The 27,944-nt window shown below is 41.1% G+C and overlaps 2 protein-coding genes and 1 pseudogene across 2 annotated transcripts in view; 2 read left to right on the top strand and 1 right to left on the bottom strand.

Moving 5' to 3' along the window:
* LOC120362643 (uncharacterized) overlaps positions 1-27,944 on the top strand; it is a 70,790-nt gene that overhangs the window by 30,099 nt on the left and 12,747 nt on the right. Inside the window, 1 exon segment of the mRNA XM_074385656.1 lies at positions 220-224. Coding sequence (XP_074241757.1) covers positions 220-224 — 5 coding nt within the window.
* On the top strand, positions 11,221-24,512 carry LOC101048743 (zinc finger protein 273-like). Its single transcript, XM_039465472.2, has 3 exons — positions 11,221-11,387; positions 23,538-23,664; positions 24,169-24,512. Exons 1-3 carry the CDS (start codon positions 11,337-11,339, stop codon positions 24,270-24,272), a joined length of 282 nt encoding a protein of 93 aa, XP_039321406.2. The 5' UTR covers positions 11,221-11,336; the 3' UTR covers positions 24,273-24,512.
* On the bottom strand, positions 12,425-12,914 carry LOC120362686 (small ribosomal subunit protein uS19 pseudogene; annotated as a pseudogene).

The raw sequence follows: 27,944 nt of genomic DNA, 5'->3' as shown, positions 1-27,944 counted from the left end.
CACTTTGGGAGGCCGAGGCGGGTGGATCACAAGGTCAAGAGATCGAGACCATCCTGATCAACATGGTGAAACCCCGTCTGTACTAAAAATACAAAAAATTAGCTGGGCATGGTGGCACGTGCCTGTAATCCCAGCTACTCAGGAGGCTGAGGCAGGAGAATTGCCTGAACCCAGGAGGCGGAGGTTGCGGTGAGCCGAGATCGCGCCATTGCACTCCAGACTGGGTAACAAGAGCGAAACTCCGTCTCAAAAAAAAAAAAAAAAAAAAAATTTGGTGGGCGTGGTGGTACATGACTAATCCCAGCTATTTGAGAGCTTGTGACAGGAGAATTGCTTCAACCTGTGAGGCGGAGGTTGCAGTGAGCTGAGATTGTGCCACTGAACTCCAGACTGGGTGAAAAAGTGAGACTCGATCTGAAAAAAAACTATACATATATATATATATATATATAGAGAGAGAGAGAGAGAGAGAGAGAGAGAGAGAGAGTTGTATTACTATTACTTATATGACAGATTTTTTTTTTCTTTTTCTTTTTTTTTTTTTTTTGAGACGGGGTTTCGCTCTTGTTACCCAGGCTGGAGTGCAATGGCACGATCTCGGCTCACCGCAACCTCCGCCCCCTGGGTTCAAGCAATTCTCCTGCCTCAGCCTCCCTAGTAGCTGGGACTACAGGCGTGCGCCACCATGCCCAGCTAATTTTTGTATTTTTAGTAGAGACGGGGTTTCACCATGTTGACCAGGATGGTCTCGATCTCTTGACCTCGTGATCCACCCACCTCGGCCTCCCAAAGTGCTGGGATTACAGGCTTGAGGCACCGCGCCCGGCCGACAGATTTTATTGTACACATTTTGTACAAGCAACTCAAACTTTGTTCAACATGGAATTTATACTGAAGAAAATCTCTGCAAATGTAATAAATTTTGAAAAACTTTTTAAAACACAACCTACAGCTTAGGAAACACCAGAGAGTTTGTAATAAAATGTATTTTTGCAGATGTGATATAAAAAATGAGTTATTTGAAAATTATGTAAATATTGAGAGTAGAAATATCTAAGGAACTGACTTCAGACACTACACTAAATCAGAGTACTGAGTTTAGAACATAATTTAAAGTTGAAGTTGATACATAAATATTTTTTATATAACTTTAAAAGGGTATAAGATATTTTGGAGAGGTATAATTACATTCAAAATATACTTTTTTTTTCTTTTTTTTTAAGACAGAGTCTTGCTTGGTCACCTAGGTTGGAGTGCAGACTCTGCCTCCCAGGTTCAAGTGAATCTCCTGCCTCAGCTCCCAAATAGCTGAAGTTATAGACATCAGCCACTATGCCTGGCTAACTTTTGTATTTTTAATAGAGATGGAGTCTCACCATTAGCCAAGTTGGTCTGGTACTCCTGACCTCAGGCGATTCAGCCTCCAAAGGTGTTAGGATGACAGATGTGTGCTGCTGTGTCCAGCCAAATCTTTTTCTTGAAAAAAGATTTTTTTGAGTACATGAATAAGGATGTAATTCAACTTTTAAATTGATGACTGTATCTTTATTCCTATTGTATTCACATGTGAAAATGTGGTGAATTGTTCCTGCATCAAAGATATGAGAGATTCTTTTTTATTAGGTGAGCATTATTTATTACTTTTTCTATTAAATAATAAAGACATTAAAATATAAGATGCATGATGCAAATCTAAGTAGGGATGCTCTTTGTGGTTAACTTACAATATTTACTGATGGCTGAGGTAGCTGTTCAGTTTAATATTCTGCATTGTGAGAGAAATATTTTTTAGTTAAAATTAATAGTGTGTGTGTATATATATATATATATATATATATTTTTTTTTTTTTTTTTTTTTTTAAGACGGAGTTTTCCTCTTGTTACCCAGGCTGGAGTGCAATGGTGCGATCTCGGCTCACTGCAACCTCCACCTTCTGGGTTCAGGCAATTCTGCTGCCTCAGCCTCCTGAGTAGCTGGGATTACAGGCACGTGCCACCATACCCAGCTAATTTTTTGTATTTTTAGTATAGACGGGGATTCACGATGTTGACCAGGATGGTCTCGATCTCTTGACCTCGTGATCCACCAGCCTCGGCCTCCCAAAGTGCTGGGATTACAGGCGTGAGCCACTGTGTCTGGCAAAATTAATAGTATATTATTTTACTAATTGTACTTTTATGTGATAAAATCCAGTAAATTTAAAAATCTTGAAGTTATGTATAGACTTAATTTTTGAATTTAACATTTTTAACATGTTCAATACTATTGTGCACTCATTGAAGCAGTATTTTGCTACTGACCTTAACCCATTCCACCTTAAGAGTGTAGGTAAAAGATGATAACAATATATTTGTTGACATAATAAAGTACCATCTCTAGTAATCTTTTTTTGCCAATGGCTTTAAACTGCAAAAAAGTTAAAGAATGTTGTTCTTGAAGGTTAAATTTTTATTTTTCTTTGTCATTTAAATTTACATAATTTTTTGGGTGTGTAGTATGTGTATACCTTTTTTTTTTTCTTTTTTTCTTTTTCTTTCTTTCTTTTTTTTTTTTTTTTTTTTTTTTTTTTTTGAGGCGGAGTTTCGCTCTTGTTACCCAGGCTGGAGTGCAATGGCGCGATCTCGGCTCACCACAACCTCCGCCTCCTGGGTTCAGGCAATTCTTCTGCCTCAGCCTCCTGAGTAGCTGGGATTACAGGCACGTGCCACCATGCCCAGCTAATTTTTTGTATTTTTAGTAGAGACGGGGTTTCACCATGTTGACCAGGATGGTCTCGATTTCTCGACCTCGTGATCCACCCGCCTCGGCCTCCCAAAGTGCTGGGATTACAGGCTTGAGCCACCGCGCCCGGCTTTCTTTTTTTTTTTTGAGACAGAGTTTCGCTCTTGTTACCCAGGCTGGAGTGCAATGGTGCGATCTCGGCTCACCGCAACCTCCGCCTCCTGGGTTCAACCAATTCTCCTGCCTCAGCCTCCTGAGTACCTGGGACTACAGGCACGCGCCACCATGCCCAGCTAATTTTTTGTATTTTTAGTAGAGACGGGGTTTCACCATGTTGACCAGGATGGTCTCAATCTTTTGACCTCCTGATCCACCCGCCTCAGCCTCCCAAAGTGCTGGGATTACAGGCTTTTGCCACTGCACCTGGCCCGTATGTGTATACATTTAAGCCACATATGGCATATTTTGATACTTGCATACAATATGTAATAATCACCTCATGGTAAATTAGATATCTGTCACCTCTAGCATTTATTCTTTGTATTACAGAAAATTTAGTTTTACACTTTTTGTTATTTTAAAATGTACAATTGTTACTGATGACTGGTCATGGTGGCTTTAAGCTTGTACTCCTCGCACTTTGGAAACCTGAGGTGGGTAGATCACCTGAGGTCAGGAATTTGAGACCAGTGTGGCCAACATGTCAAAACTCCGATTTGTACTAAAGATACAAAAATTATTGGGCTGGGCACTGTAGCACACCCCTGTAATCTCAAAACTTTAGGAGGCTGAGGCAGGTGGATCACGAGGTCAGGAGTTGCAGACCAGCCTTGCTAATGTGGTGAAACCCTGTCTCTGCCAAAGACACAAAAAGTTAGCTGGGTGTGGTGGTGGACTTCTGTAATCCCATTTACTCTGGAGACTGAGGCAGGAGAATCATTTGAAAGTGGGAGGTGGAGGTTGCAGTGAGCTGAGATCATGACACTGCACTCCAACCTGGGCAACAGAGTGCGACTTTGTCTCAAAATGAGTAAATAGTATGACTGACTACAGGGTAATTTCTTTGGTTATAATATTATTTAGAAGTATTAATAATATCCATACATTTGTGAGTCTTGAATACTTTTTTTTTTTTTTTTTAGACGGAGTTTTACTCTTGTTACCCAGGTTGGAGTGCAGTGGCACGATCCCGGCTCACCGCAACCTCCGCCTCCCGGGTTCAGGCAATTCTCCTGCCTCAGCCTCCTGAGTAGCTGGCATTACAGACACGTGCCACCATGCCCAGCTAAATTTTTTGTATTTCTAGTAGAGACGGGGTTTCACCATGTAGACTAGGATGGTCTCGATCTCTCGACCTTGTGATCCACCCGCCTCGGCCTCCCAAAATGCTGGGATTACAGGCTTGAGCCACCACGTCCAGCTTGAATACATATTTTGATTTGAATATGTGGCCTCTCTGCCTGCAAACACAGACTTTTAATTTTGATTTACATAAAGTTAGGCCGGGATGGTGGCTCATGCCTGTAATTCCAGCACTTCGGGAGGATGAGGCAGGTAGATCACCTGAGGTCAGGATTTCGAGACCAGCCTGACCAACACCAACATGGAGAAACCCCATCTATACTAAAAATGCAAAATACATCTAGGCATTGTGGTGCATATAATCTCAGCTACACAGGAGGAGAATGGCTTGAACCACGGAGGCGGAGGTTGCAGTGAGCCGAGACTGTGCCTTGCACTCCAGTCTGGAGAACGAGTGAAACTTCTTATCAAAACAAAAAAACAACACACATACATTACTCTGAAGATAAACCTTAGGAAAGAAAATTAAAATTATGGAGTATGTGTGCTTGTATGAATATGAGTTTGTACCTATTTTCAGAAGAAAACATTGGAATAAAACATACCATTTTAATAAGGTGGTTAATTTCTAGATAATAATAATCTTAAAAATGCTGAAAGCAGGGCCGGGCGCTGTGGTTCAAGCCTGTAATCCCAGCACTTTGGGAGGCCGAGGCGGGTGGATCACAAGGTCAAGAGATTGAGACCATCCTGATTTTATGCTCTCAGAATCTCTCCATACAAAGTCTGTTTTTCTTTGCCTGGTACTCATGCTAGATTTATAATTTTCTTGTTTGTTACTTGTTTTATAGTTTATGAAGTATCCATTACGTGAGTTGGTCATTGATTATAAGAATGTTAATAAAATTTAGTCGTGCACAAAATTTTGAGATGTAATTTCATAATTAGTGCGTTTAATTTCGAATATTCCATTTTGTTCTTTTAATTGTAGATGTTTATGGAAGCCTACTTTTCTTTCTTTAGTTATTCTCTTTCTGTAGAAGACATAAGTAAATTTACTTATTTATTGAGTCTTTTTCTTTTTGTTAAGTAGGTTCTAGGAAAGTTTCATAAGTCATGAGAATGTTTTTATATATAAATGTATCAAAGAAACATTACTGAGTCCAGGCACCATGGCTCCTACTTGTAATCCCATCAGTTTGGGAGGCCAAGGTGGAAAGATTACCTCTGGCCAGGAGTTCAAGACCAGCCTGGCAAACTAAATCCCATTTCTGCAATTAAGGCTGGCTTGGTGGCTTACACTTGTAATCCCAGCACTTTGGGAGGCCAAGGGCAGATCGTAAGGTCAAGAGTTCAAGACCAGTCTGACCCCCAATATGGTAAAACTGTCTCTACTAAAAATACGAAAATTAGCTGGGGCTGGTGACACGTGCCTGTAATCCTAGCTAGTCATGAGGCGGAGGTTGCAGTGAGCCAAGATTTTGCCACAAAAGTCCAGCCTGGGGAACAGAGCAAGACTGTCTCAAAAGAAAATAAAAAGCATGACAGTGCTTGCTGCGTAACTGATGCTCCCTAATAAGCCATAAATATTTCTGCTTAAATTAGATTGTAATTTTAAGTCAGCCGTTTCTTTTTTTTTTCTTCCCTGATCCATTGGAGTGTTTGTTTTTCCTCAATTACCATACTGTTTTAGGTAATGTAACTTTTTAGTATATTTTAAGGTCAGGTATGGTGATACCTTCACCTTTTTTTTTTTTTTTTTTTTTAAATCTTTATTGCTTTGGCTACTAACGGTCTTCTGTGGTACCACAGAAATTTTAGATGTATGTTTTAAAATTTAAAGTATGTCACTGGCATTTTTGTAAAGGTTGCATTATATTTGTAGATTTTCTTTAATACATATATTTAACACTAGTAATGCCAATTCATTTCAAGGTAATATTTTTCCATTTATGCATTAATTTTGTTCTTAAATATTGCTTAGATTATAATGCATAGATATTTCTACTTTTTGGTTATATTTATTTCAGTGTATAATTACTACAGTTATTGTACATGAGTTTTATTGTTGTTTTGCTTTGAGACAGTTTTGCTCTTGTTGCCCAGGCTGGAGTGCAATGACTTCATCTTGGCTCACTGCAACCTCTGCCTCCTGGCTGCAAGTGATTCTCCTGCCTCAGCCTCAGGAGTAATTGGGATTATAGGTGTCCACTACAACATCTGGCTAATTTTATGTATTTTTTAGTTAAGACAGCGTTTCATCATGTTGGCCAGGCTGATCTTGAACTCCTAACCTCAGGTGATCCTCCCAACTCAGACTCCCAAAATGCTGGGATTACAGGTGTGAGCCATTGTGCCCTCCCATGTTTTTTTTTGTTGTTTGTTTGTTTGTTTTTTTTATATGGAGTCTTGGTTTGCTACTCACACTGGAGTGCAATGTCACAGTCTTGCCTCACTGCAACCTTTGCCTCCTGGGTTCAAGTGATTCTCCTGCCTCAGCCTCTGAAGTAGCTAATATACACAAATGAGTAGCATTTCTGTGCATGAATACCATTCAAACAGAAAATTGAGAACACAGTGTTACGATAGGTACAAACAAAAAATAATATACCAAGGCAATACACTAAATCAAGATAAAATATCTCTACAGTGCTATAAAACACTGCTGAAAGGAATCAGAAAAAGCATGAATTTGAAAATTGATGAATTTTCATGAATTTGAAAAATCAATATAATTAGAATGTCCATTCTACCTTAAACAATCTACAGATTAAGTTCTTTTCTATCGAGCTATCAGTTACTTTTTAAAAATAGAATTAGTGAAAGAATGCTATTCTAAAATTGACTTTGAAGAATACAAGAGCCAAGGTAACTTTAGGGAAAAAGCATAAACCTAGAGACTTCCTATTACTTGAATTCTGGTACAAAATATACATATAGACCAATGAAATGGAAGAGAGAACTCTGAAATAAAGGTACACTTATTCAACCAGTTTATTTTTGATAGAGACAACAAATAAAAATATAAGTCAAGGTAGTTTTAAGTTCTCTTTTTCTATTTTCTTTTCTGCCTGCTTTAACTCTACTGTTACTTTTTTACTGAGATTAAAAACTACTGTTTCTATCTAAAAGTTTATTTTGTAAGCTAGTAAATTTATATTTATCTTGTGGTTGAAGTACTGAAGCTATAGGATCTTTGTTTGTATATGGATGTGTGTATGTGTATTTAAAAGGTCTTTATAAATTTTTTTTTTTTTTCTTTTTTGAGACGAAGTTTCCCTCTTGTTACCCAGGCTGGCGTGCAATGGCGCGATCTCGGCTCACCGCGACCTCCACCTCCTGGGTTCAGGCAATTCTCCTGCCTCAACCTCCCGAGTACTGGGATTACAGGCACGTGCCGCCATGCCCAGCTAATGTTTTGTATTTTTAGTAGAGACGGGGTTTCACCATGTTGACCAGGATGGTCTCGATCTCTAGACCTTGTGATCCACCCACCTCGGCCTCCCAAAGTGCTGGGATTACAAGCTTGAGCCACCGCCCCTGGCCAAATTTTATAATTTTATATTTAATTGGCAGTTAAATTTGTTTTAATTTTCCCCTAGCTTAGCATATCAACTTTTTTTTCTTTTTTTTTTAGACGAAGTTTTGCTCTTGTTGCCCAGGCTGGAGTGCAAATGGCGCCATCTCGGCTCACTACAACCTTTGCCTCTTGGGTTCAAGCGATTCTGTAGTCTCAGCCTCCCAAGTAGCTGGGATTATAGGCGCATGCCACCATGCCCTACTATTTTTTGTATTTTTCAGAGACGATGTTTCATCAGATTGGTCAAGCTGATCTACAACTCCTGATCTCAGGTGATCCGTCCACCTCTGCCTCCTAAAGTGCTGGCTATATAGGCATGAGCCAACACGCCTGCTCCACCTGCTTTATTTTGAGACAGTCTTGCTCAGTTGCTCTGGCAGGAGTGCAGTGGTTCAATCTCGGCTCACTACAACCTCCGACTCCCTGGTTCAGCAATTCTCCTGTAGGCTTCCTGAATAACTGGGATTACAGGCATACATAATCATGCCCAGCTAATTTTTGTAATTTTAGTAGATACGGGGTTTCACCATATTGGTCATAATGATTTTGTCACCTGACCTTATGATCTGCTTGCCTCAGCTTCCCAAACTGTCCCCCCACCTCACAAGTCTGGGGCAAACAGAAAGACTGTTTCTCTGACACCCCAGTAGCTCCAACAATATCGGTTGTTTCCTTTGATGTGGGGGGTTACAGGACTGTCATCCTCACCATGGGCTTTTTGGGAGGAATTGAGCCTGGCCCCTTTCAGTCCTGTGACCTTTTCATTAGATTGAACAGAAGTCCTTCACTTTCGTTTGAAGGCCTCATGCTTAAGATCTCCCTGTTTTTCTGTCAACTGGGGCACTTGTCCTTCCAGTGTCCCACTTCCCCACAGTAAGCATACTGGTTATGCTGCAGTTGTGGGCAATTAGACTGGGCAGACTTCCAGGAACGCCCCTTACCTCGCCCTTCTTAGGGCGCTCCTCTAATAGCAGCAGCTATCAAGTCGGTGCTCCATCAAGCTTGATTCTTGTTTTCTCTACAACTTTCCCTACAGCTTACCTCGTCGGTTCACAAAAACTATTTCCTATAACTGTGAAGTATTCATGCCCGCAAATCCTGCCTGCTTCTATAAATTTCACCTAATGTCTTCTGCATACTGACTGACTAATGCCGTATTTACCATGCATTGGTTTTCGGGCTCTCAGGATTGAAAGGAGTATACATGTGATAGGTTTCACCCAGCCTCTCATAGAACTGTGCCGGGCTTTCCTCTTTCCCTTGAATAAACTGAGACTTTATTGATGTTTGTAGCTTTCTGAGCTCCCTTTTTCAATCCTTCCTGTAAGGCCTCTCTGTACTGGATTAGCCTTTGCATGCCCTCCGGGGTGTTTGGATCCCACTGGCGGTCAGTCCCTGATAACTGTATCCTGACATACTCTTGGGGGTTCTGGTAATCTGCTGGAACATGATCCTCCAACCATTTGGAACCAGCTTGGAGTACTCTCTGCCTTTCATCTGTGTTAAAAAGATACATAAGCAGCTGGTGTCCATCAGCTCAACTGGGGTTATGAGTTTGGAGGATAGTTTGCAATAGGTTAATGAGACCTTGTGGCTTTTTGGTATAAGATGGGGTATTACAGGATGGGCGTGGTGGCTCACGCCTGTAATCCAAGCACTTTGGAGGCCGAGGTGGGTGGATCACCTGAGGTCAGGAGTTCAAGACCAGCCTGACCAACATGGTGAAAACCCATCTTTTAAAAAAAAAAAAAGATGGGGTGTTATTTTTCCAGATGATAAGATCAGCTGAAGTGAATGGCAGGTATGTAAAATCATGCCTTTCCACCATGTTGCCATCCTCATACAACTCTAGAAATTATATGTGAAAGGGTCTTGGGCTTACAACTCTAGAAATTACATGTGAAAGGGTCTTGATCCATGAAGTAGGCATGGGCTATGTGACTTAGGTGGGGGTGTGATCATGTTTAAGTAAAAACAATGCCTTCCAGAAAGATTCCTCCATGCTATGCCTGTGATCTACAGGAGTGTGATTAATGGTGGTGCCTGGGTGTGCCAACCTTTACTTCTATAGAAATGCAATATAGAAATCTAAGCGGAAGGGCTCTTAGAAGCTTAAGAGGATTAAGGGTCTCCTTCCTCAGTTTCATGTTTATTCCTGCAGAACACTGTAAGAATTGCCAGGCCAGGTGCAGTGGCTCAGGCCTGTAATCCCAGCACTTTTTTTTTTTTCTTTTTTTTTTTTTTTGAGATGGAGTTTCGCTCTTGTTACCCAGGCTGGAGTGCAATGGTGCGATCTCGGCTCACTGCAACCTCCGCCTCCTGGGTTCAGGCAATTCTCCTGCCTCAGCCTCCTGAGTACCTGGGATTACAGGCACGCGCCACCATGACCAGCTAATTTTTTGTATTTTTAATAGAGATGGGGTTTCACTATGTTGACCGGGATGGTCTCGATCTCTTGACCTCGTGATCCACCCGTCTTGGCCTCCCAAAGTGCTGGGATTACAGGCTTGAGCCACTGCGCCCGGCCCTTTTTTTCTTTTTTTTAAAAATTAAGATGGGGTTTCACCAAGTTGGTCAGGCTGGTCTTGAATTCCTGACTTCAGGTGATCCGCCTGCCTTGGCTTCGAAAGTGCTTGGATTACAGGCATGAGCCACCACACCTGGCCAATCTCAGCACTTTGAAAGGCCAAGGTGGGCAGATCACAAGTTCAGGAATTCAAGACCAGCCTCCCTAATATAGTGAAACCCTGTCTCTACTGAAAATACAAAAATTAGCTGGGCATGGCAGCATGTGCCTGTAGTCCCAAATACTTGGCAGGCTGACGCAAGAGAATCACTTGAACCTGGGAGGCAGCGATTGCAGTGAGTTGAGATTGTGCCACTGCTGCACTCCAGCCTGGGCAAAAGAGCCAGACTCCATCTCAAAAAAAGAAAAAAGATTTGCCATAAGGGTTATAAGCGATAAAAACCAGGCCAAGACAGAATAACCTTTGCTTGTGTATACTTATGAAACATTGTTGGCTTAATGAAAACAGCTAAATTGTGCACTATTGATATAAACTTAAAATTAACCAGAAGTTGGCCGGGCGGGGTGGCTCAAGCCTGTAATCCCAGCACTTTGGGAGGCGAAGGCGAGTGGATCACGAGGTCAAGAGATCGAGACCATCCTGGTCAACACAGTGAAACCCCGTCTCTACTAAAAATACAAAAAATTAGCTGGACATGGTGGCGCGTGCCTGTAATCCCAGCTACTCGGGAGGCTGAGGCAGGAGAATTGCCTGAACCCAGGAGGCGGAGGTTGCGGTGAGCCGAGATCGCGCCATTGCACTCCAGCCTGGGTAACAAGAGCGAAACTCCGTCTCAAAAAAAAAAAAAGAGAAAGAGTAAAAAAGAATTTTCCGTGCTCTCGGGTGGGCCTGGCTTACCTCTGGGAGGAAGCCCTTCCTGAAAAGGCTGCAACCTGGGCTGTCCCTTTTTCTTCATTCAGCCCAGCGTCTGATCATATCTTCTGTCACTCAGGGCTTGAAGGCGGAGGGCCTTTAAATGTTATCCAATCAGACACTCTGGGCTGGAAACTGTCCAATCAGGCATGCAGCTGGAGCGGAAAGGGCGGTTTCCGGGATGTGGCGCGGCCTTTGTCTCTTGCTGCTGCCGGAGCTCTGGGTCACGTCGTCACAGGGCTTTGTTCTCTGCTCCTAGAGGTCCATTCTCTGAGGCCTCGTGACCTGCGGTATGGGGAGATCCACAGCTAAGACTCCAGGACCCCCTGGCAGCCCAGAAATGGTGAGAGTGCCGGTCCCACGTCCCGACAGTGGGGAAGGGGCTGGTTGGAACCGGTTGGAAGTGGCTATGGCGGACTCAGGCCTCACCGCAGTCAGCTCCACAGTCCCTTAGTTAACTCCTTGCCCACCTCAGCCTCAGTCCCCTTAAGCCATAAGATGGAGGCTGTGTTGACAACTGGCCCTGGGCGTTCTGTCTCTTCTCTGCACAGTGACTATGTCCTGGCCTGGAGCCCGCTTAGGGCAGCTCTGCACCTGCAGCACCGCGTCTCTCTCAGATTGTGCAGGGACCACAGGAGGGTCGTCGGGAGAACCCTGACTCGGGGTGCGGGTTCAGGAATGCCAAGAGCTTTGGTCCATGAGGTTCCCAGTTCCTGTTTTCTCCTGTTAAAAATTGATGAAAGTCGCCGTAAAAATATTAAAGAATTTAATCAAAGAGCGATTCTAAAATTGTAGAGCACTCAGCTATGGGTTATAGTTTATGGTCTATTGAAGGGGTTTGACGGAAAGAGTTTTATAAGGTGAATAATGATGAAAACCAAATTCACTAATTGTTTGGGTACAGTTACGTAGTTTCTTTCTTTTCTTTCTTTCTTTCTTTTTTTTTTTTTTTTGGAGACAGTCTTACTCTGTGGCCAGGTGCCAAGCTGGAGTGCAGTGGCACAATCTCGGCTCACTGCAACCTCCGCCTCCTGGGTTCAAGCAATTCTTCCACCTCAGCCTCCCAAGTATCTGGGACTACAGGCGCACACCACCACGCCCAGCTAATTTTTTAATTTTTAGTAGAGACGGGGTTTCACCATGTTGGCCAGGATGGTCTGGATCTCTTGACCTCGTGATCCACCCGCCTCGGCCTCCCAAAGTGCTGGGATTACAGACTTGAGCCACCGCGCCTGGCCCTTACGTAGTTTATTAATTCTTACCATGAGGATGGAAATTTTTGGTTATGCAATCTAAAGGTAATTGGCAGTTTGCAGTTTAAGCCTGAATTTTCCCCCCAATGTAGTAATTTACAAAAAAATTCACTTGATTGGATTTTTTTTTTTTTTTAAATCTGTACCTTTATTAGAAGAGCCACCACTTGAGGGGGATGAAGCGGGAGGAGTGGGTGGCCCAATGCCCAGCCCGCGGTGCTTCACGGGCTTGTATCTGATGGAGAACTCGTCCAGGTAGTGGCCAGTCATCTCTGGCTTGATTTCCACCTGGTCGAAGGTCTTGCCATTGTAGACGCCCACCATGCTGCCCACCAACTTGGGCAGGATGATCAAGTCCCGCAGGTGCGTCTTCACCACTTCTGGCTTCTCCTTGGGTTGGGCCTCCTTCTTGGCCTTGCGCAAGCGCTTCAGCAGTGAGTGCTGCTTCCGCCTCAGGTCCGGGTTCAGCGGCGCCGCTGGCTCGCACTGTCAGCTGCATCAGCTGCTCATAGGACGTGTCCAGCGGGTGATCCAGGTCCATGCAGCTGATTCAGGTCCATGCAGCAGTAAGCGAACTTGTGGAAGGTCCGTTTTTTCTTCTACTCTACCTCTGCCATCTTGCCGGATCCTCAGAAAAGACCATTCTTGTCGGCGTCTGTGCAGTTATCGTCTTTTTTTTGTTTTTGAGACGGAGTCTCACTCTGTCGTCCAGGCCGCAGTGCTGTGGTGCCATCTCGGCTCACTGCAGTCTCTGCCTCCCGGGTTTAAGCGATTCTCCTGCCTCAGCCTCCCAAGTAGCTGGGATTACAGGCATACGCCACCGCTCTAATCTAATTTTGTGTTTTTAATAGAAACGGGTTTTCACCATGTTGGTCAGGCTGGTCTCGAACTCCTGACCTCAGGTGATTTATCTACCTCGGCCTCCCAGAGTGCTGGGATTACTGGTGTAAGCTACCATGCCCAGTTGAATTAGATTTTTTAAAAGTTGCAATTAGGTACTAGAGCCTCCTCAGCCTAATTGCCAGCCATTTAATTATTTTCATACCCCACAGGGATCTTGCATTTTTCATTTTTCACATGTATCCCAAGCAGGACCTCAAGTCTGTCTCTACCCTGTATTTCTCCAGCTCGACTCTGCCTTGCAGTAAAATAGTTAATTTCCAGTTCCTTTCGACATTCCCATTCACTAATTTCCTCTCCCTAATTCACATTATAAAACGATTTGTCCTTTAGTGTACATTTTGATACCTATTTTAATTAATCTTTTTTTTTTTTTTTTTAAAGACAGGGTTTCACAATGTTGGTCAGGTTGTTCTTGAACTCGCAACCTCAGGTGATCCGCCTGCCTTGGCCTCCAAAGTGCTTGGATTACAGGCGTGAGCCAGCACGCCCGGCCTTAATTAATCATTTTTTGACAAAGCATTTGATGGCACATTTGAAAAGACTGGTTTTCTGTTTGTAAATATATATGTATTTCTATTTTCCCTAGACACAGCTATCTTATCAGAATGTTTTTGAATCAAGGTTTCCCTTTGGAAACTTTACAGGGAGATGTGTCCTTAGCCACCCTTCAGTTTTTTCTTGGACCTGGGATTCAGTACTGTCTGGAGAAAAACCAAGATTCTTCTCATGGCTTTGTCTGCTAGAATTTCTTTGAATATCAGCTCCTGGGTCATTTTCTCATATAAGACAACCCGGGGTATGTATGAAGTGTAGCAGGAGGTGAGCAGGTGAATGCCCTGGGGCTGAGAGGCATCTCCTTGTGCTCTGTTTTTTTTTTTTTTAAAGCTAACCCGGTGGTTATAGCTTGTCTTTTTTTTTTTTTTTTTTTTTTTTTTTTTTTTTTTGAGACTGAGTTTCGCTCTTGTTACCCAGGCTGGAGTGCAATGGCGCGATCTCGGCTCACTGCGACCTCCGCCTCCTGCGCTCAGGCAATTCTCTTGCCTCAGCCTCCTGAGTAGCTGGGATTACAGGCATGCGCCACCATGCCCAGCTAATTTTTTGTATTTTTAGTAGAGATGGGGTTTCACCATGTTGACCAGTATGGTCTCAGTCTCTCGACCTCGTGATCCACCGGCCTTGGCCTCCCAAAGTGCTGGGATTACAGGCTTGAGCCACCGTGCCCGGCTAAAGCTTGTCTTTTCTTTTCTTTTCTTTTTTTTTTTTTGAGACGGGGTTTCGCTCTTGTTACCCAGGCTGGAGTGCAATGGCGCGATCTCGGCTCACCGCAACCTCCGCCTCCTGGGTTCAGGCAATTCTCCTGTCTCAGCCTCCTGAGTAGCTGGGATTACAGGCACGCGCCACCATGCCCAGCTAATGTTTTTGTATTTTTCGTAGAGACGGGGTTTCACAATGTTGACCAGGATGGTCTCGATCTCTTGACCTTGTGATCCACCCGCCTCAGCCTCCCAAAGTGCTGGGATTACAGGCTTGAGCCACCGCGCCTGGCGGGACATAATCTTTTGTTTGTTTGTTTTTATGGCCACAGAGTATTCCATTATGTTTTGGTAGCATATTTTTTGTTTGTTTGTTTTGAAACAGTCTTGCTCTGTCACTCAGGCTATAGTGCAGTGGCACAGTCTCAGCTCACTGTACCCTCCATCTTCCAGGTCAAGTGATTCTCTTGTTGCAGCCTCCAGAGTAGCTGGGATTAACAGGCGTTTGCCACCATACCTGGCTAATTTTTTATTTTTAGTATAGACAAGGTTTTGCCATGTTGGCCAGGCTGATCTTGAATGCCTGACTTCAGGTGATCCACTGCATCGGCCCCCCAAAGTGCTGGAATTACAGGGGTGAGCCACTGCACCTGGCCCATATTTGTTTTTATTAAGTCTTTCAGTTTTTTATTTTTTAGAGATAGGGTATCATTCTTTATCCCCAGCTGGAGTAGAGTGGTGTAATCTTGGCTCACTGAAAACTCAGCCTCTGAAGCTCAAGCAGTTCTGCCTAAGCTTTCCAAGAAGCTAAGACTAAAGACTTGTGTCAACATGCCTAGCTAATTTTTCTGTTTGTATTTTTTTTTTTTTTTTTTGAGGCGGAGTTTCGCTCTTGTTACCCAGGCTGGAGTGCAATGGCGCGATCTCAGCTCACCGCAACTTCCGCCTCCTGGGTTCAGGCAATTCTCCTGTCTCAGCCTCCTGAGTAGCTGGGATTACAGGCACGCGCCACCATGCCCAGCTAACTTTTTGTATTTTTAGTAGAGACGAGGTTTCACCTTGCTCACCAGGATGGTCTTGATCTCTTGACCTTGTGATCCACCCGCCTCGGCCTCCCAAAGTGCTGGGATTACAGGCTTGAGCCACCGCGCCCGACCTGTATTTTTTTTTGAAATGGAATTTTGCCATGCTGTCCAGGCTGTTCTCAAACCCCTGAGCTCAGGCAATTCACCCGGCTCGGTCCTCAGAGCGCTGGATTACAGGCATCTGCTGTCATAGTCAACCATACCATATTTTCTTTGTCCAGTCTACCATTGATAGGCATTTAAGTAGATTCCACGTCTTTGCTGTTGTGAATAGTGCTGCAACGAACGTTATTGTGCATGTGTCTTTATAATAGAATAATTTATATATTTTTAGGTATATACCCAATTACAAGGTTACTGGGTCATATGATAATTTTGTTTTTAGTTGAGTGAGGAATCATCACACTGCTTTTCACAATGGTTGAATTAATTTACACTCCCAACAGCAGTGTATAAGCACTCCCTTTCCTCGGCAACCTTGCCAGCATATGCTGTTTTTTGACTTTTTAGGAATAGCCATTCTCTCTGGTATGAGATTGTTTCTCATTGTAGTTTTCTTTTGGATTTCTCTAATGATTAGTGATGAGTGTTTTTTTAAAAAAATATGTTTGTTAGCCACAAGGTAAACATCTTTTTAATGTATTTTGTCTTCTTTTAAGTGAGTTTTTTTTTCTTGTAAATTTGTTTTAGTTCCTTATGGATTCTGAATATTAGACCTTTGTCCGAAGATCAAAGGTTTGCAATAGTTTCAATAGTTTCAAATATTTTGAAATAGTTTGCAAATATTTTCTATTATTCTGTAGGTTGTCTCTTTACTGTGTTGATAGTCTGCTTCGCTGTGAAGATCTTAGGTTTAATTAGATCCCATTTGTCAATTTTTGCTTTTGTTGCAATTGCTTTTGATGTCTTCGTCGTGAAATCTTTGCCAGTTTCTATGTCTAGAATAGTATTTCTTACCTTCCACGTTTTTAAAAAAAATTTTTTTTATTTTAAGATTAACATTTGGCCGGGCGCGGTGGCTCAAGCCTGTAATCCCAGCACTTTGGGAGGCCGAGGCGGGTGGATCACGAGGTCGAGAGATCGAGACCATCCTGGTCAACATGGTGAAACCCCGTCTCTACTAAAAATACAAAAAATCAGCTGGGCATGGTGGCATATGCCTGTAATCCCAACTACTCAGGAGGCTGAGGCAGGAGAATTGCCTGAACCCAGGAGGCGGAGGTTGCGGTGAGCCGAGATCGCGCCATTGCACTCCAGCCTGGGTAACAAGAGTGAAACTCCGTCTCAAAGAAAAAAAAAAAAAAAAAAAAAAAAAGATTAACATTTAAGCCTTTAATTTACCATGGGTTGATTTTTTTTACATGGTGTTACAAAACGGTACAGTTTCAATCTTCTACATAGTGCCAGCTAGTTATTCCAGCACCACTTATTAAATAGAAAATTCTTCCCACGTACCTATTGTCACCTTTGTTGAAGATCAGTGGTTGTAGGTCTGTAGCTTTATTTCTAGATTTTCCTCTTCTATTGCATTGTCCTATGAGTTTGTTTTTATGCCAGTACCATGTTGCTTTGTTACTGTAGCCCTGCTGTATAGTTTGAAGTCAGATACTGTAATGCCTCCAACTTTGTTGTTTTTGCTAATGATTGCCTTGGCTATTTTTTTTTTTTTAATGTGAATTTTAAAATAGTTTTTTTTTTTTTTTTTTGAGATGGAGTTTCGCTCTTGTTACCCAGGCTGGAGTGCAATGGCACGATCTCGGCTAACTGCAACCTCCGCCTCCTGGGTTCGGGCAATTCTCCTGCCTCAGCCTCCTGAGTAGCTGGGATTACAGGCACGTGCCACCATGCCCAGCTAATTTTTTGTATTTTCAGTAGAGACGGGGTTTCACTATGTTGACCAGGATGGTCTCAATCTCTTGACCTCGTGATGCACCCGCCTCGGCCTCCCAAAGTGCTGGGATTACAGGTTTGAGCCACCGCGCCCGGCCTAAAATAGTTTATTTTTAAAATAGTTCTGTTTAAAAATATTTTTGTGATTTGACTAAATTAGCATTGCATATAAATTTATTTTAGCAGTATGATCGTTTTTATGATAGTGATCTTTTTTGTCTATGAGCATAAAGTGGTTTTTCATTTGTGTCATCTCTAGCTTTAAGCATTGTTTTGTAATTCATGTCGTAGATCTTTCACCTTTCTGATTATCTGTATTTCTAGATATTATTTTCTGTGGCAGTTGTGAATGAGATTGTGTTATTGATTTGAATTTGGCCTAGGTGTTCTTGATGTATAGGGTTGCTACTAATTTTTGTACATTTATTTTGTATCCTGAGACTGTACTGAAGTTGTCAGTTTAAAGAGCTTTTCTCCCATGAGTATATGGGTTTCCTGATGTAGAATTATGTTGTTTGCAAATAGGGATAGTTTTACTTCCTCTCTTATTGTTTGGATGCCTTTTATTGGTATGTTTTGGATGATTGCTCTGGCTAGGATTCCAATTTTATGTTGAATAGTAGTGTTGAGAGAAGCCATCTTTGTCTTGTGCCAATTTTCAAGAAGGAATGCTTCCAGGTTCTATCTATTCAGTAGGTTTTCTGTAGGTTTGTCATAGATAATTTACTATTTTGACGTATGTACCTTCAATGCCTAGTTTGTTGAGCGTTTTTAACATAAAAATTGTTAAGTTTTATTGAAAGCTTTTTGTGTATCTGTTGAGATAATCTTGTGGTTTCTGTCTAATTCTGTTTATGTAATGAATCACATTTATTTATATGTGTGTGTCGAACAAACCTTATATTCCCAAAATAAATTTTAGTTGATCATAGTGGGTTAGCTTTTTGGTAACAGTGCTGGATTTGCTTTGCCAGTAGTTTGTTGAAGATTTCTTTTTTTCTTTTTCTTTTTTTTTGAGATGGAGTCTTCCTGTGTTACCCAGGCTGGAGTGCAGTGGTGCGATCTTGGCTCACTGTAACCTCTGCCTCCCAGTTCAAGCGATTCTCCTGCTGAGTAGTTGGGATTGCAGGCGTGTGCCACCATGCCCAGCTAAATTTTTTGTTTTGTTTTTAGTGGAGACGAGGTTTCATTATGTTGACCAGGCTGATCTTGAATTCCTGACCTCAGGTAGTCCACTCACCTTGGCTTTTCAAAGTTCTGAAATTACAGGCATGAGCCACTGTGCTCGGCCATTTGTTAAAGATTTTTGCATCAATATTCATCAAGGATATCGACATGAAGTTTCCTTTTTTTGTTTTATCTCTGTTAGGTGTTGGTGTTGGAATGATGCTGTTCTTACATAATGAGTTGGAGAGAAGTTTCTTCTTTTTAATCTTTTGAAATTTTTTTTTTTTTGAGATGGAGTTTTGCTCTTGTTACCCAGGCTGGAGTGCAATGGCGCGATCTCGGCTCACCGCAACCTCCGCCTCCTGGGTTCAGGCAATTCTCCTGCCTCAGCCTCCTGAGTAGCTGGGATTACAGGCACGTGCCACCACGCCCAGCTAATTTTTTGTATTTTTAGTAGAGACGGGGTTTCACCGTGTTGACCAGGATGGTCTCGATCTCTCAACCTCGTGATCCGCCCGCCTCGGCCTCCCAAAGTGCTGGGATTATAGGCTTGAGCCACCGCGCCTGGCCCTGGTCTCACTTTTTAATTTTTTTATTAAACCCAGTGCCTGCAGCGACATTCCATTTGGCTACTTGTTTTCTGTTCCCTCAGATCCAGTAGCTGATTCACAAGTCACAAGAAAGTAAATATAAACACAATAAAAATTTATGTAAATTGCTTTAAACTCTTTCCATCTGTATTCCCCTCATTTGTCTATATTTAGCTTTTATTCTATGCATTTTGTGAAAAAAATTAACGACGGATAAACAGAAATAGAAATAAAAATGTTAGATCTGTTATTTAAAGCCTTGGAATTATTGAACACTTAGTATCAACTCAGAAGGTGTTATTAGGATTAAATCATATAATGTGCTCTCACAGTGTTCTGTAACATCCTTTTGAGCACATAGTACTTGCTTAATAAAAATTGCATTAATACATGTGCATATGTTGTTTCCAAATGCAAACTTATTCAGAAATTGCTGCTTTCTGTTTTTTTCTGTAAACTTTAAAGAGTCAGCAAAGAATATAATACTTTAAGATAAAGAATGATTATCTTTATTTGTACCAGAAGTATTCGTGTTGTAAGACTGCTGAGTATAAGGGACTCTGTGTTGTGCTTCATTTCTCTAACTAATGCTAATTGCCTTGTGGGAGAAACATCATTATTGATAGGGCACTTGTTTAAAAGACCCATTTATGGACCCTTTCCATACCTGCAGAATTTCATTTCACAGAGTGGGGCCAAAATTACCAAGTGATTTATAAGCTCGTTAGAGCTTGAGAGGAAATGCTTAGTTAAGGAGTTATCAGCCCAGGCTTTTAATTAGTATTGCCTAGCTATTTTGCAGAACTCTCCTTACTTGTGCCCTTTTCATAGATTCTGTTTATTGTTCTGAGTGGAATTGTTATACCCTATCGAGTCAAGGAATGTGGCACACTCTGAGATTGAATTATGATTCCTTTATTATGCTGGTGACCAAGAGGTGGCTAATGACTAAAATTCTCTCGGCCCCAAGGAAAATGTTAAGGGTATTCTTATACCCTAATTTGAAAAGGGAGAGGGATTCTAGCCGAAGCAATTTTTCTCACAGAAGCTGAGCAAGCAAAATGTTAAAAGATAAACTAATACATAAGAAGTAAAACAGTACCAGGTGCAAGGCTAGAGCTGTCATATAAAGACATACAACTTATAGATATGGGGGCTCTGGGTACTCGACAGCACCTGCATTACCAGGCTCTGCTGGAACTGCTTAACTCAGTCTCTTATCAGCAGATGCACACATCAGGATGTGTTATCCTGCCCCAGCTACATACTACAGTTACATACTTAATGAGGGGAGTAACTAAAATGAAAAAGCTAAGATGGAGTCTGTCCAGCTCAAGAAGCTAACATGAGGCCTGAACAGCTCTTAGCTAAGGAGAAAGTCAGTTTAAGCTTACAAAAAACAGGTTATCACAGAAACATCCATGTTGTTTTAATTGTCTCATATGACCCTAAGGTAAGGCAAAAATTAAGTATGAGGAAGGAGTTCAAAATACATTCGTGAGAGCTAAGTTCCATTTTTGCATTAAAGGGTGGTCCAAGAACCTGTTCTGTTTGGATTTGGTAGGGACAGGACAGTGTGGCCCATATTTCCATTACTGTAGCAGAAATTGCTGGTGTCTATGTCAGGGGATGGCTCCTGAAGACAAAAAAAAAAAAAAAAAAAGAGAAGCATACTTTTATCTCTGTGGAGCAGCCCACTGTTTCTAATCTCTTCTGCTATAAAGGATAGAAATGGGTGACATTTTTCTGTCTTTGTCTTTCTGCCTGTGGATATGGTGATAGCAGGTAGACCTATGGTGCTCACACTTTTAAGGGCATATTCTCAATATACCACTGTAATTTGTCTAGCGAATTTCATCTGAGAAAAAATCCTAGAGAAGGAGAAGAAAGTGAAAACAAATGGCCTTTTTTATTTTGGCCAGACATGTCTCAGATCAAGATCTATGTCTACTCTGCTTTCTGAAATGCCATGCATATAGTACTTGCAAACCTGTACATCACTACTTGTGCTTTTCCTCCCTAATGAGTTTGTCTTAAGTACTTGAAAAATTCTTATGGTAGTCAAAGTCTCTGAAAAATATATATTTTTTCTATATACTAGAGCCTTCTCTACATTATGGCTTTTTATAGCCATGCAGAAATCTCACCATGAATTTATAATCTGCAATATTAAAAATGTTCCCTTTGTGGCTGTTGAACATGAGAAGGTGTGGATACTCAAAATTCCTACTAAGGGAATCCTGGGGTTTTTAGTGAAGACAGAGGACACATAATGTTGAGGTTTCATCTTTGTTCTTTATTGTGTCTTTGCAGTACAGGATTAAGAAAATGCTCATTGAAGCAGTATGGTATTTATTACCCAGAAAATTCTAAAAAAATATTAGGAGATATCTGCTCTCAAGGGTGCTAAAGAAAGACTATTTAAAATCATTATTAAAAATTACAGAACAGGGCTGGGTGCAGTGGTTCATGCCCGTAATCCCAACACTTTGGGAGGCTCAGGCAGGTGGAACAACTGAGGTTGGGAGTTTGAGAACACCCTGACCAACATGAAGAAACCCCGCTGTACTAAAAATACAAAATTAGCCGGGCATAATGGTGCATACCTGTAATCTCAGCAACTCAGGAGATTGAGGCAAAAGAATCACTTGAACCCAGGAGGTGGAGGTTATGATAAGCCAAGATCACATCATTGCAATCCAGCCTGGGCAACAAGAGTAAAAGTCCATCTCAAAAACAAATTACAGAACATGGAAGATATCTGTATCTTAAATTTTGCATAAAACTGATGTTTCGGGCCGGGCGCGGTGGCTCAAGCCTATAATCCCAGCACTTTGGGAGGCCGAGGCGGGTGGATCACGAGGTCGAGAGATTGAGACCATCCTGGTCAACATGGTGAAACCCCGTCTCTACTAAAAATACAAAAAATTAGCTGGGCGTGGTGGCTCGTGCCTGTAATCCCAGCTACTCAGGAGGCTGAGGCAGGAGAATTGCCTGAACCCAGGAAGCGTAGGTTGCAGTGAACCGAGAACGCGCCATTGCACTCCAGCCTGGGTAACAAGAGCGAAACTACGCCTCAAAAAAAAAAAAAACCAAAAAACAAAAAAAACCTGATGTTTCTTTATATTAAATTCAGACTGTAATTTACCTTTTTTGGGGCAGTAATGGTGTGTCCTTCTGGGTGCATTGGGACATCATAAAATTTTGTTCTACTGAAGTTGATGTTAATAAATCACTTGGTTGATAAGCTCTCTGGCACTTTTTTATTTTTTTAACTATAGAATTAGATATTTTCCTCTTCATCATCAAGTATCTTATGCAGCTGATGTGAAGAAACCATCACGTTTAATCTGACAGCTGCCCTTCTTTCTTAGGCTTTCTTTGCATTTATCTGTTTTTGGAAAATGAAGGCTCTCATCTTTGTTTACAAATTAGAAAAACTGAGAAAAACACAGACTCATTTAATTACTGGATATTTGAAAAACAGTCTTTTGGGGCCAAATCATTGAATACTGATGAGTTTGTTAGAAATACAGCAACTCAGACTTTATCTCGAATCTTCTCAAAAAAAACAAACTGCATTAAAATCTCCAGCTTCGGCCGGGCGCGGTGGCTCAAGCTTGTAATCCCAGCACTTTGGGAGGCCGAGGCGGGTGGATCACGAGGTCGAGAGATCGAGACCATCCTGGTCAACATGGCGAAACCCCGTCTCTACTAAAAATACAAAAAATTAGCTGGGCATGGTGGCACGTGCCTGTAATCCCAGCTACTCAGGAGGCTGAGGCAGGAGAATTGCCTGAACCCAGGAGGCGGAGGTTGTGGTGAGCCAAGATCGTGCCATTGCACTCTAGCCTGGGTAACAAGAGCGAAACTCCGTCTCAAAAAAAAAAAAAAAGACAAAAAAAAAAAAAAAAAAAAAAAAAATCTCCAGCTTATTGTACACATTAAAATTTGAGTGATATCTTCTAACTCAACATGTCTATTCCATCTGAGTAATATACACAACCATATCTTTTCCATCTAAAAAATACACACAGTTAATAATGTCTGATGTAAATATAGCACTCAACCTTGTACATATTAATGTTTATGCCCTAAATGTTATACTTTATTATCCAGAAAAATATATATACACTGATATTATGGATCTTATACCACTCTTTTTTTTTCTCAGAATTAGATAATACATTAGAGAATATTTTTTTGTTGAAAATTATTTTATTGAGTAATTTTAGTCAGTCTTATAAGTCAGAACCAGTCCTGTTTACTTTCTCCATTTTACTTTGAGTCAAATAAAAAATTTTCCTCATGACCACTTGGTAAATATATGTATGTTTGTGTGTGTTTTGCAGGGACCATTGACATTTATGGATGTGGCCATAGAATTCTCTTTGGAGGAGTGGCAATGCCTGGACACTGCACAGCAGAATTTATATAGGAATGTGATGTTAGAGAACTACAGACATCTGGTCTTTCTGGGTGAGAATAACTTTGATATGCAATTCCTAGAGTCCTAGTATACCCCATAGGTTTAATTTCTTTTTTGTATCTTTTTTTTTTTTTTTTTTGTGATTTATGCTTGCAGATTTCTGTTTTCAAGAAAATTGTAGAATTTTTCCTTGTAGAAAAAATTTTCTTCAAGATGTTTTATCTTGACCTGAACTTACCACATTTCTTTAACTGATGTGTCTCCTTCACTTCAGATTCGTGGTAATTTCAAAAGTTTACTGGCATAAAATATTGTTGCTCACACCTTAAAATCTAATTGCCACCACCAATTTTAATTCAATAGTACCAGGTAATAAAATTAAGAACCTATAAAATTAAAATACTTTCTACATATTTAGAAATTAATGTTATAAATGGGTATTTTGGAATAAATGTATTAGAATATTCTATTACATGCTCTTTACTGAGCTCATTACTGAGTTGGTAATTGGAGATTATGAGCAAGATGCATGTTACTCATTTTTAATAAAACAGGTATTGCTGTCTCTAAGCCAGACTTGATCGCCTGTCTGGAGCAAGAAAAAAAGCCCTGGAATATAAAGAGACATGAGATGGTGGCCAAAGCCCCAGGTAAGTGAGAGTGAATACAACAGGGAACCTGGATGAGAGATCCAAAGTCAAAGAGAAAGCCAGTGATTTGGGAAGCCACATTCAAAGAAATAGTTTCTGGAAAGCCTTTTTAAAAAAATGTTTTAAATTTTACTGTCACAGAGGGGCATCTTCTGTCTTATGCTTTTAAAATTTCTAAGAATTCTACTTTCCCTTCAGTAATCTTCCTTCAAGTTTACAGTGACAGCCAAAGTCCTGTTCATGTCATGTAAGAGAGTATATAATCTGACTTTATTTTCTGTGTTTAGACACACAGATATCGTCATAATTTTCTGATAGTTAATCTTAAACCATCTTTTAAGTTCTCTTTTTCCATCATCCCTGAAATGTGTGAGAGTAGTGGATTTTTTTTGTTCATCTTTCTGCACATTTCATCCTGTTTTTATTACTGTATAGTCTTGAAATATAGTTTGAAATTACAAAGTATGACGTTCTTCTGTTTTGTTCTTTTTTCTTAAGATTGCTTTGACTATTCACAGTTTATCGTAGTTTCTTATAAATTTGAGGATTGTATTTTTTTTTTTTTTTTTTTTTTTGGACGGAGTTTCGCTCTTGTTACCCAGGCTGGAGTGCAATGGCGCGGTCTCGGCTCACCGCAACCTCCGCCTCCTGGGTTCAGGCAATTCTCCTGCCTCAGCCTCCTGAGTAGCTGGGATTATAGGCACACGCCACCATGCCCAGCTAATTTTTTGTATTTTTAGTAGAGACGGGGTTTCACCATGTTGACCAGGTTGGTCTTGATCTCTCGACCTTGTGATCCACCTGCCTCGGCCTCCCAAAGTGCTGGGATTACAGGCTTTAGCCACCGCGCCTGGCCGAGGATTGTATTTTTTATTACTGTGAAAAAAGTCACTGGAATTTTGATACAGAGTTTATTGAATCTACAGATCACTTAGAATAATATGGCACTTTAGCCGGGTGCGGTGGCTCAAGCCTGTAATCCCAGCACTTTGGGAGGCTGAGGCGGGTGGATCACGAGGTCGAGAGATCGAGGACATCCTGGTCAAAATGGTGAAACCCCGTCTCTACTAAAAATACAAAAAATTAGCTGGGCATGGTGGCACATGCCTGTAATCCCAGCTACTCAGGAGGCTGAGGCAGGAGAATTGCTTGAACCCAGGAGGCGGAGGTTGAGGTGAGCCGAGATTGCGCCATTGCACTCCAGCCTGGGTAACAAGAGTGAAACTCTGTCTCAAAAAAAAAAAAAAAAAAAAAAAAAAAAAAAGGAATAATATGGCACTTTAACATTTATTCTTTGAATTGATAAAATATATTTAAATTTGTGTTACCTCTCTTTTTCACTGATAAATCTTTTACTTGAAAGGTTTTTGAGTTTCTTGGTTAAATTTGTTCTCAGAAATTCATTATTTTAGTGCTATTGTAAATAAGATTGTTTTCTTTCTCTATTTTAGCAGATAGTTTAAGTGTATGGAATTATAACTTGTATGTTAATTTTATATTTTGCTAATTTACTAAGTATATTTGTTAGTTTGAAAAGGTTTTAATATGCTGTTTTTTAATAGAGAACATTGCATGATATACAAACAAAAATTTTTTACTTATTTTTTTCAATTTCAATGACTTAAAAATATTTTTGACTAGTTTTTCTTCCACATACTTCATGTCCTTTGTTAAAATAGAAGCATTGACAATGGGCACAATATACTTTTGCATTGGTGTCTGAATTTGAAGAAGCAAACACCTCTCAAACTTTTTATAAACTGATTTAAGAGGGTAAAAATCTACTTTGGTGAGCCCCTAGGGTGATAGAATGCCCTCTGGGTTTAATAGTGAAGTGGGGTTGTTCCTTGGTCACAACACTGCTGGCTCTGCACTATGGTTGGCTTATTACAAGGGGCTTGGGTAGTTGCAATTCCCATTTTATTTTTGGACAGAGTGAATATCCTTCAGGACCTTGCTCAGTAGGATAGACCCATAGGGCAGGTTTCTGCAGTCAGGTGTGCATACGGTGGGTTTTATATTAGGATGTGGATTAGTATAACTTTCACTGAGTACCAGAGAGGATTTCTGAGGTCACTATGGGTTTCTACATAGGCAGAGCTGGCCATGAACTGTGGCTTAGGAAGCTGGAACTGAGTCATGAAACTGGTTTTGGGACTACAGTAAGGACCAAGGTCTGCAGGCCTGCCAGCATGGATATAAATGGGTGTCTTTCTCCAGGCCTCTCGAAGAGCAAGACCGCTCATAGATTGTGGCTAAAAGGAGTTTGGGATAATTACAGAGTAAGTTTAAAATTCTCAGTTGGACCAAGTTTTGTGGGACATATTCTGGTCTATAGTTAAGAGCAGGGGTCCTGTAGTTTGCCACCTGAATGAAAGCCTGCTTTCTGAAAAGGACCCTTCTCTATTTTTGGCTTTCGCAGAGTCTCAAAGCTGTCTTAAAGGCACTAATTTTGAGATGGGGTGTCGCTCCATAACCCAGGATGATTGTAAAATTTTGGCCTGAAGCAGTTCTCCAATCTTACTCTACCATGTAGCTGTTATTTACAGGCGTTAGCCATAATACCTGGTTCTCTCATTAAGACATTTTTGTCATAAATGATTGAAAAATTTTCTTGCTGTTGAAGGATGAGGAAATAGGGCACCTTTTAAAACAAAATTCTAAGAGTGTGACTGCTTTATATGCATCTATCCCATACAATCTTTGTCTTTTTGTGGCTGACTCATTTCATTTTGCATAATTTCATCAAGTTTTATCATTATAATTTGTAGAATATTTTCTGCTTTTTAAAAACTGAGTGATATTCCAGTATTTTTATATTTCAAATTATATTTACTGAATGATTTGGTGACAGAAATCTGGATTGCCTTTACTTTTTAGCCTATAGTAGTAACTATTGGAATGTAAATGACTCCTCATATGACCATAGATGTTAAAGTTTGTATATGTGTTGCATTCTATTTTTATTAGTCTACTTTTTCATCCTTATACTCATACCAGATTCTGGTTTTAATTAATTGATTAATTATTATTATTATTATACTTTAAGTTCTGGAGTACATGTGCAAAACATGCAGGTTTGTTACATAGGTATTCACGTTCCATGGTGGTTTGCTGCACTGATCCACCTGTTATCTGTATTAGGTATTTCTCCTAATACTCTCCCTCTGCTGGTCCCCCACCCCCAACAGGCCATGTGTGAGATGTTTTCCTCCCTGTGTCCATGTGTTTTTTTTTTTTTTTTTGAGACGGAGTTTTGCTCTTGTTACCCAGGCTGGAGTGCAATGGCGCGATCTCGGCTCACCGCAACCTCCGCCTCCTGGGCTCAGACAATTCTCCTGCCTCAGCCTCCTGAGTAGCTGGGATTACAGGCATGTGCCACCATGCCCAGCTAATTTTTTTTTTTTTTTTTTTTTTTTTTGTATTTTTAGTAGAGACGGGGTTTCACCATGTTGACCAGGATGGTCTTGATCTCTTGACCTCGTGATCCACCCGCCTCAGCCTCCCAAAGTGCTGGGATTATAGGCTTGAGCCACCGCGCCCAGGCCATGTGTTTTTATTGTTCAACTCATACTTAAGAGTGAGAACATGCAGTATTTGGTTTTCTGTTCTTGTGTTAATTTGCTGAGAATGATGGTTTCTAGCTTCATCCATGTCCCTTTAAAGGACATAAATTAATC

This window comes from Saimiri boliviensis, chromosome 14 (genome assembly GCF_048565385.1).
Source record: "Saimiri boliviensis isolate mSaiBol1 chromosome 14, mSaiBol1.pri, whole genome shotgun sequence".
Classification (NCBI taxonomy): Eukaryota; Metazoa; Chordata; class Mammalia; order Primates; family Cebidae; genus Saimiri; species Saimiri boliviensis.
The sequence above is the reverse complement of the archived record's forward strand: the minus strand, read 5'-3'. Positions and strand labels throughout refer to the sequence as shown.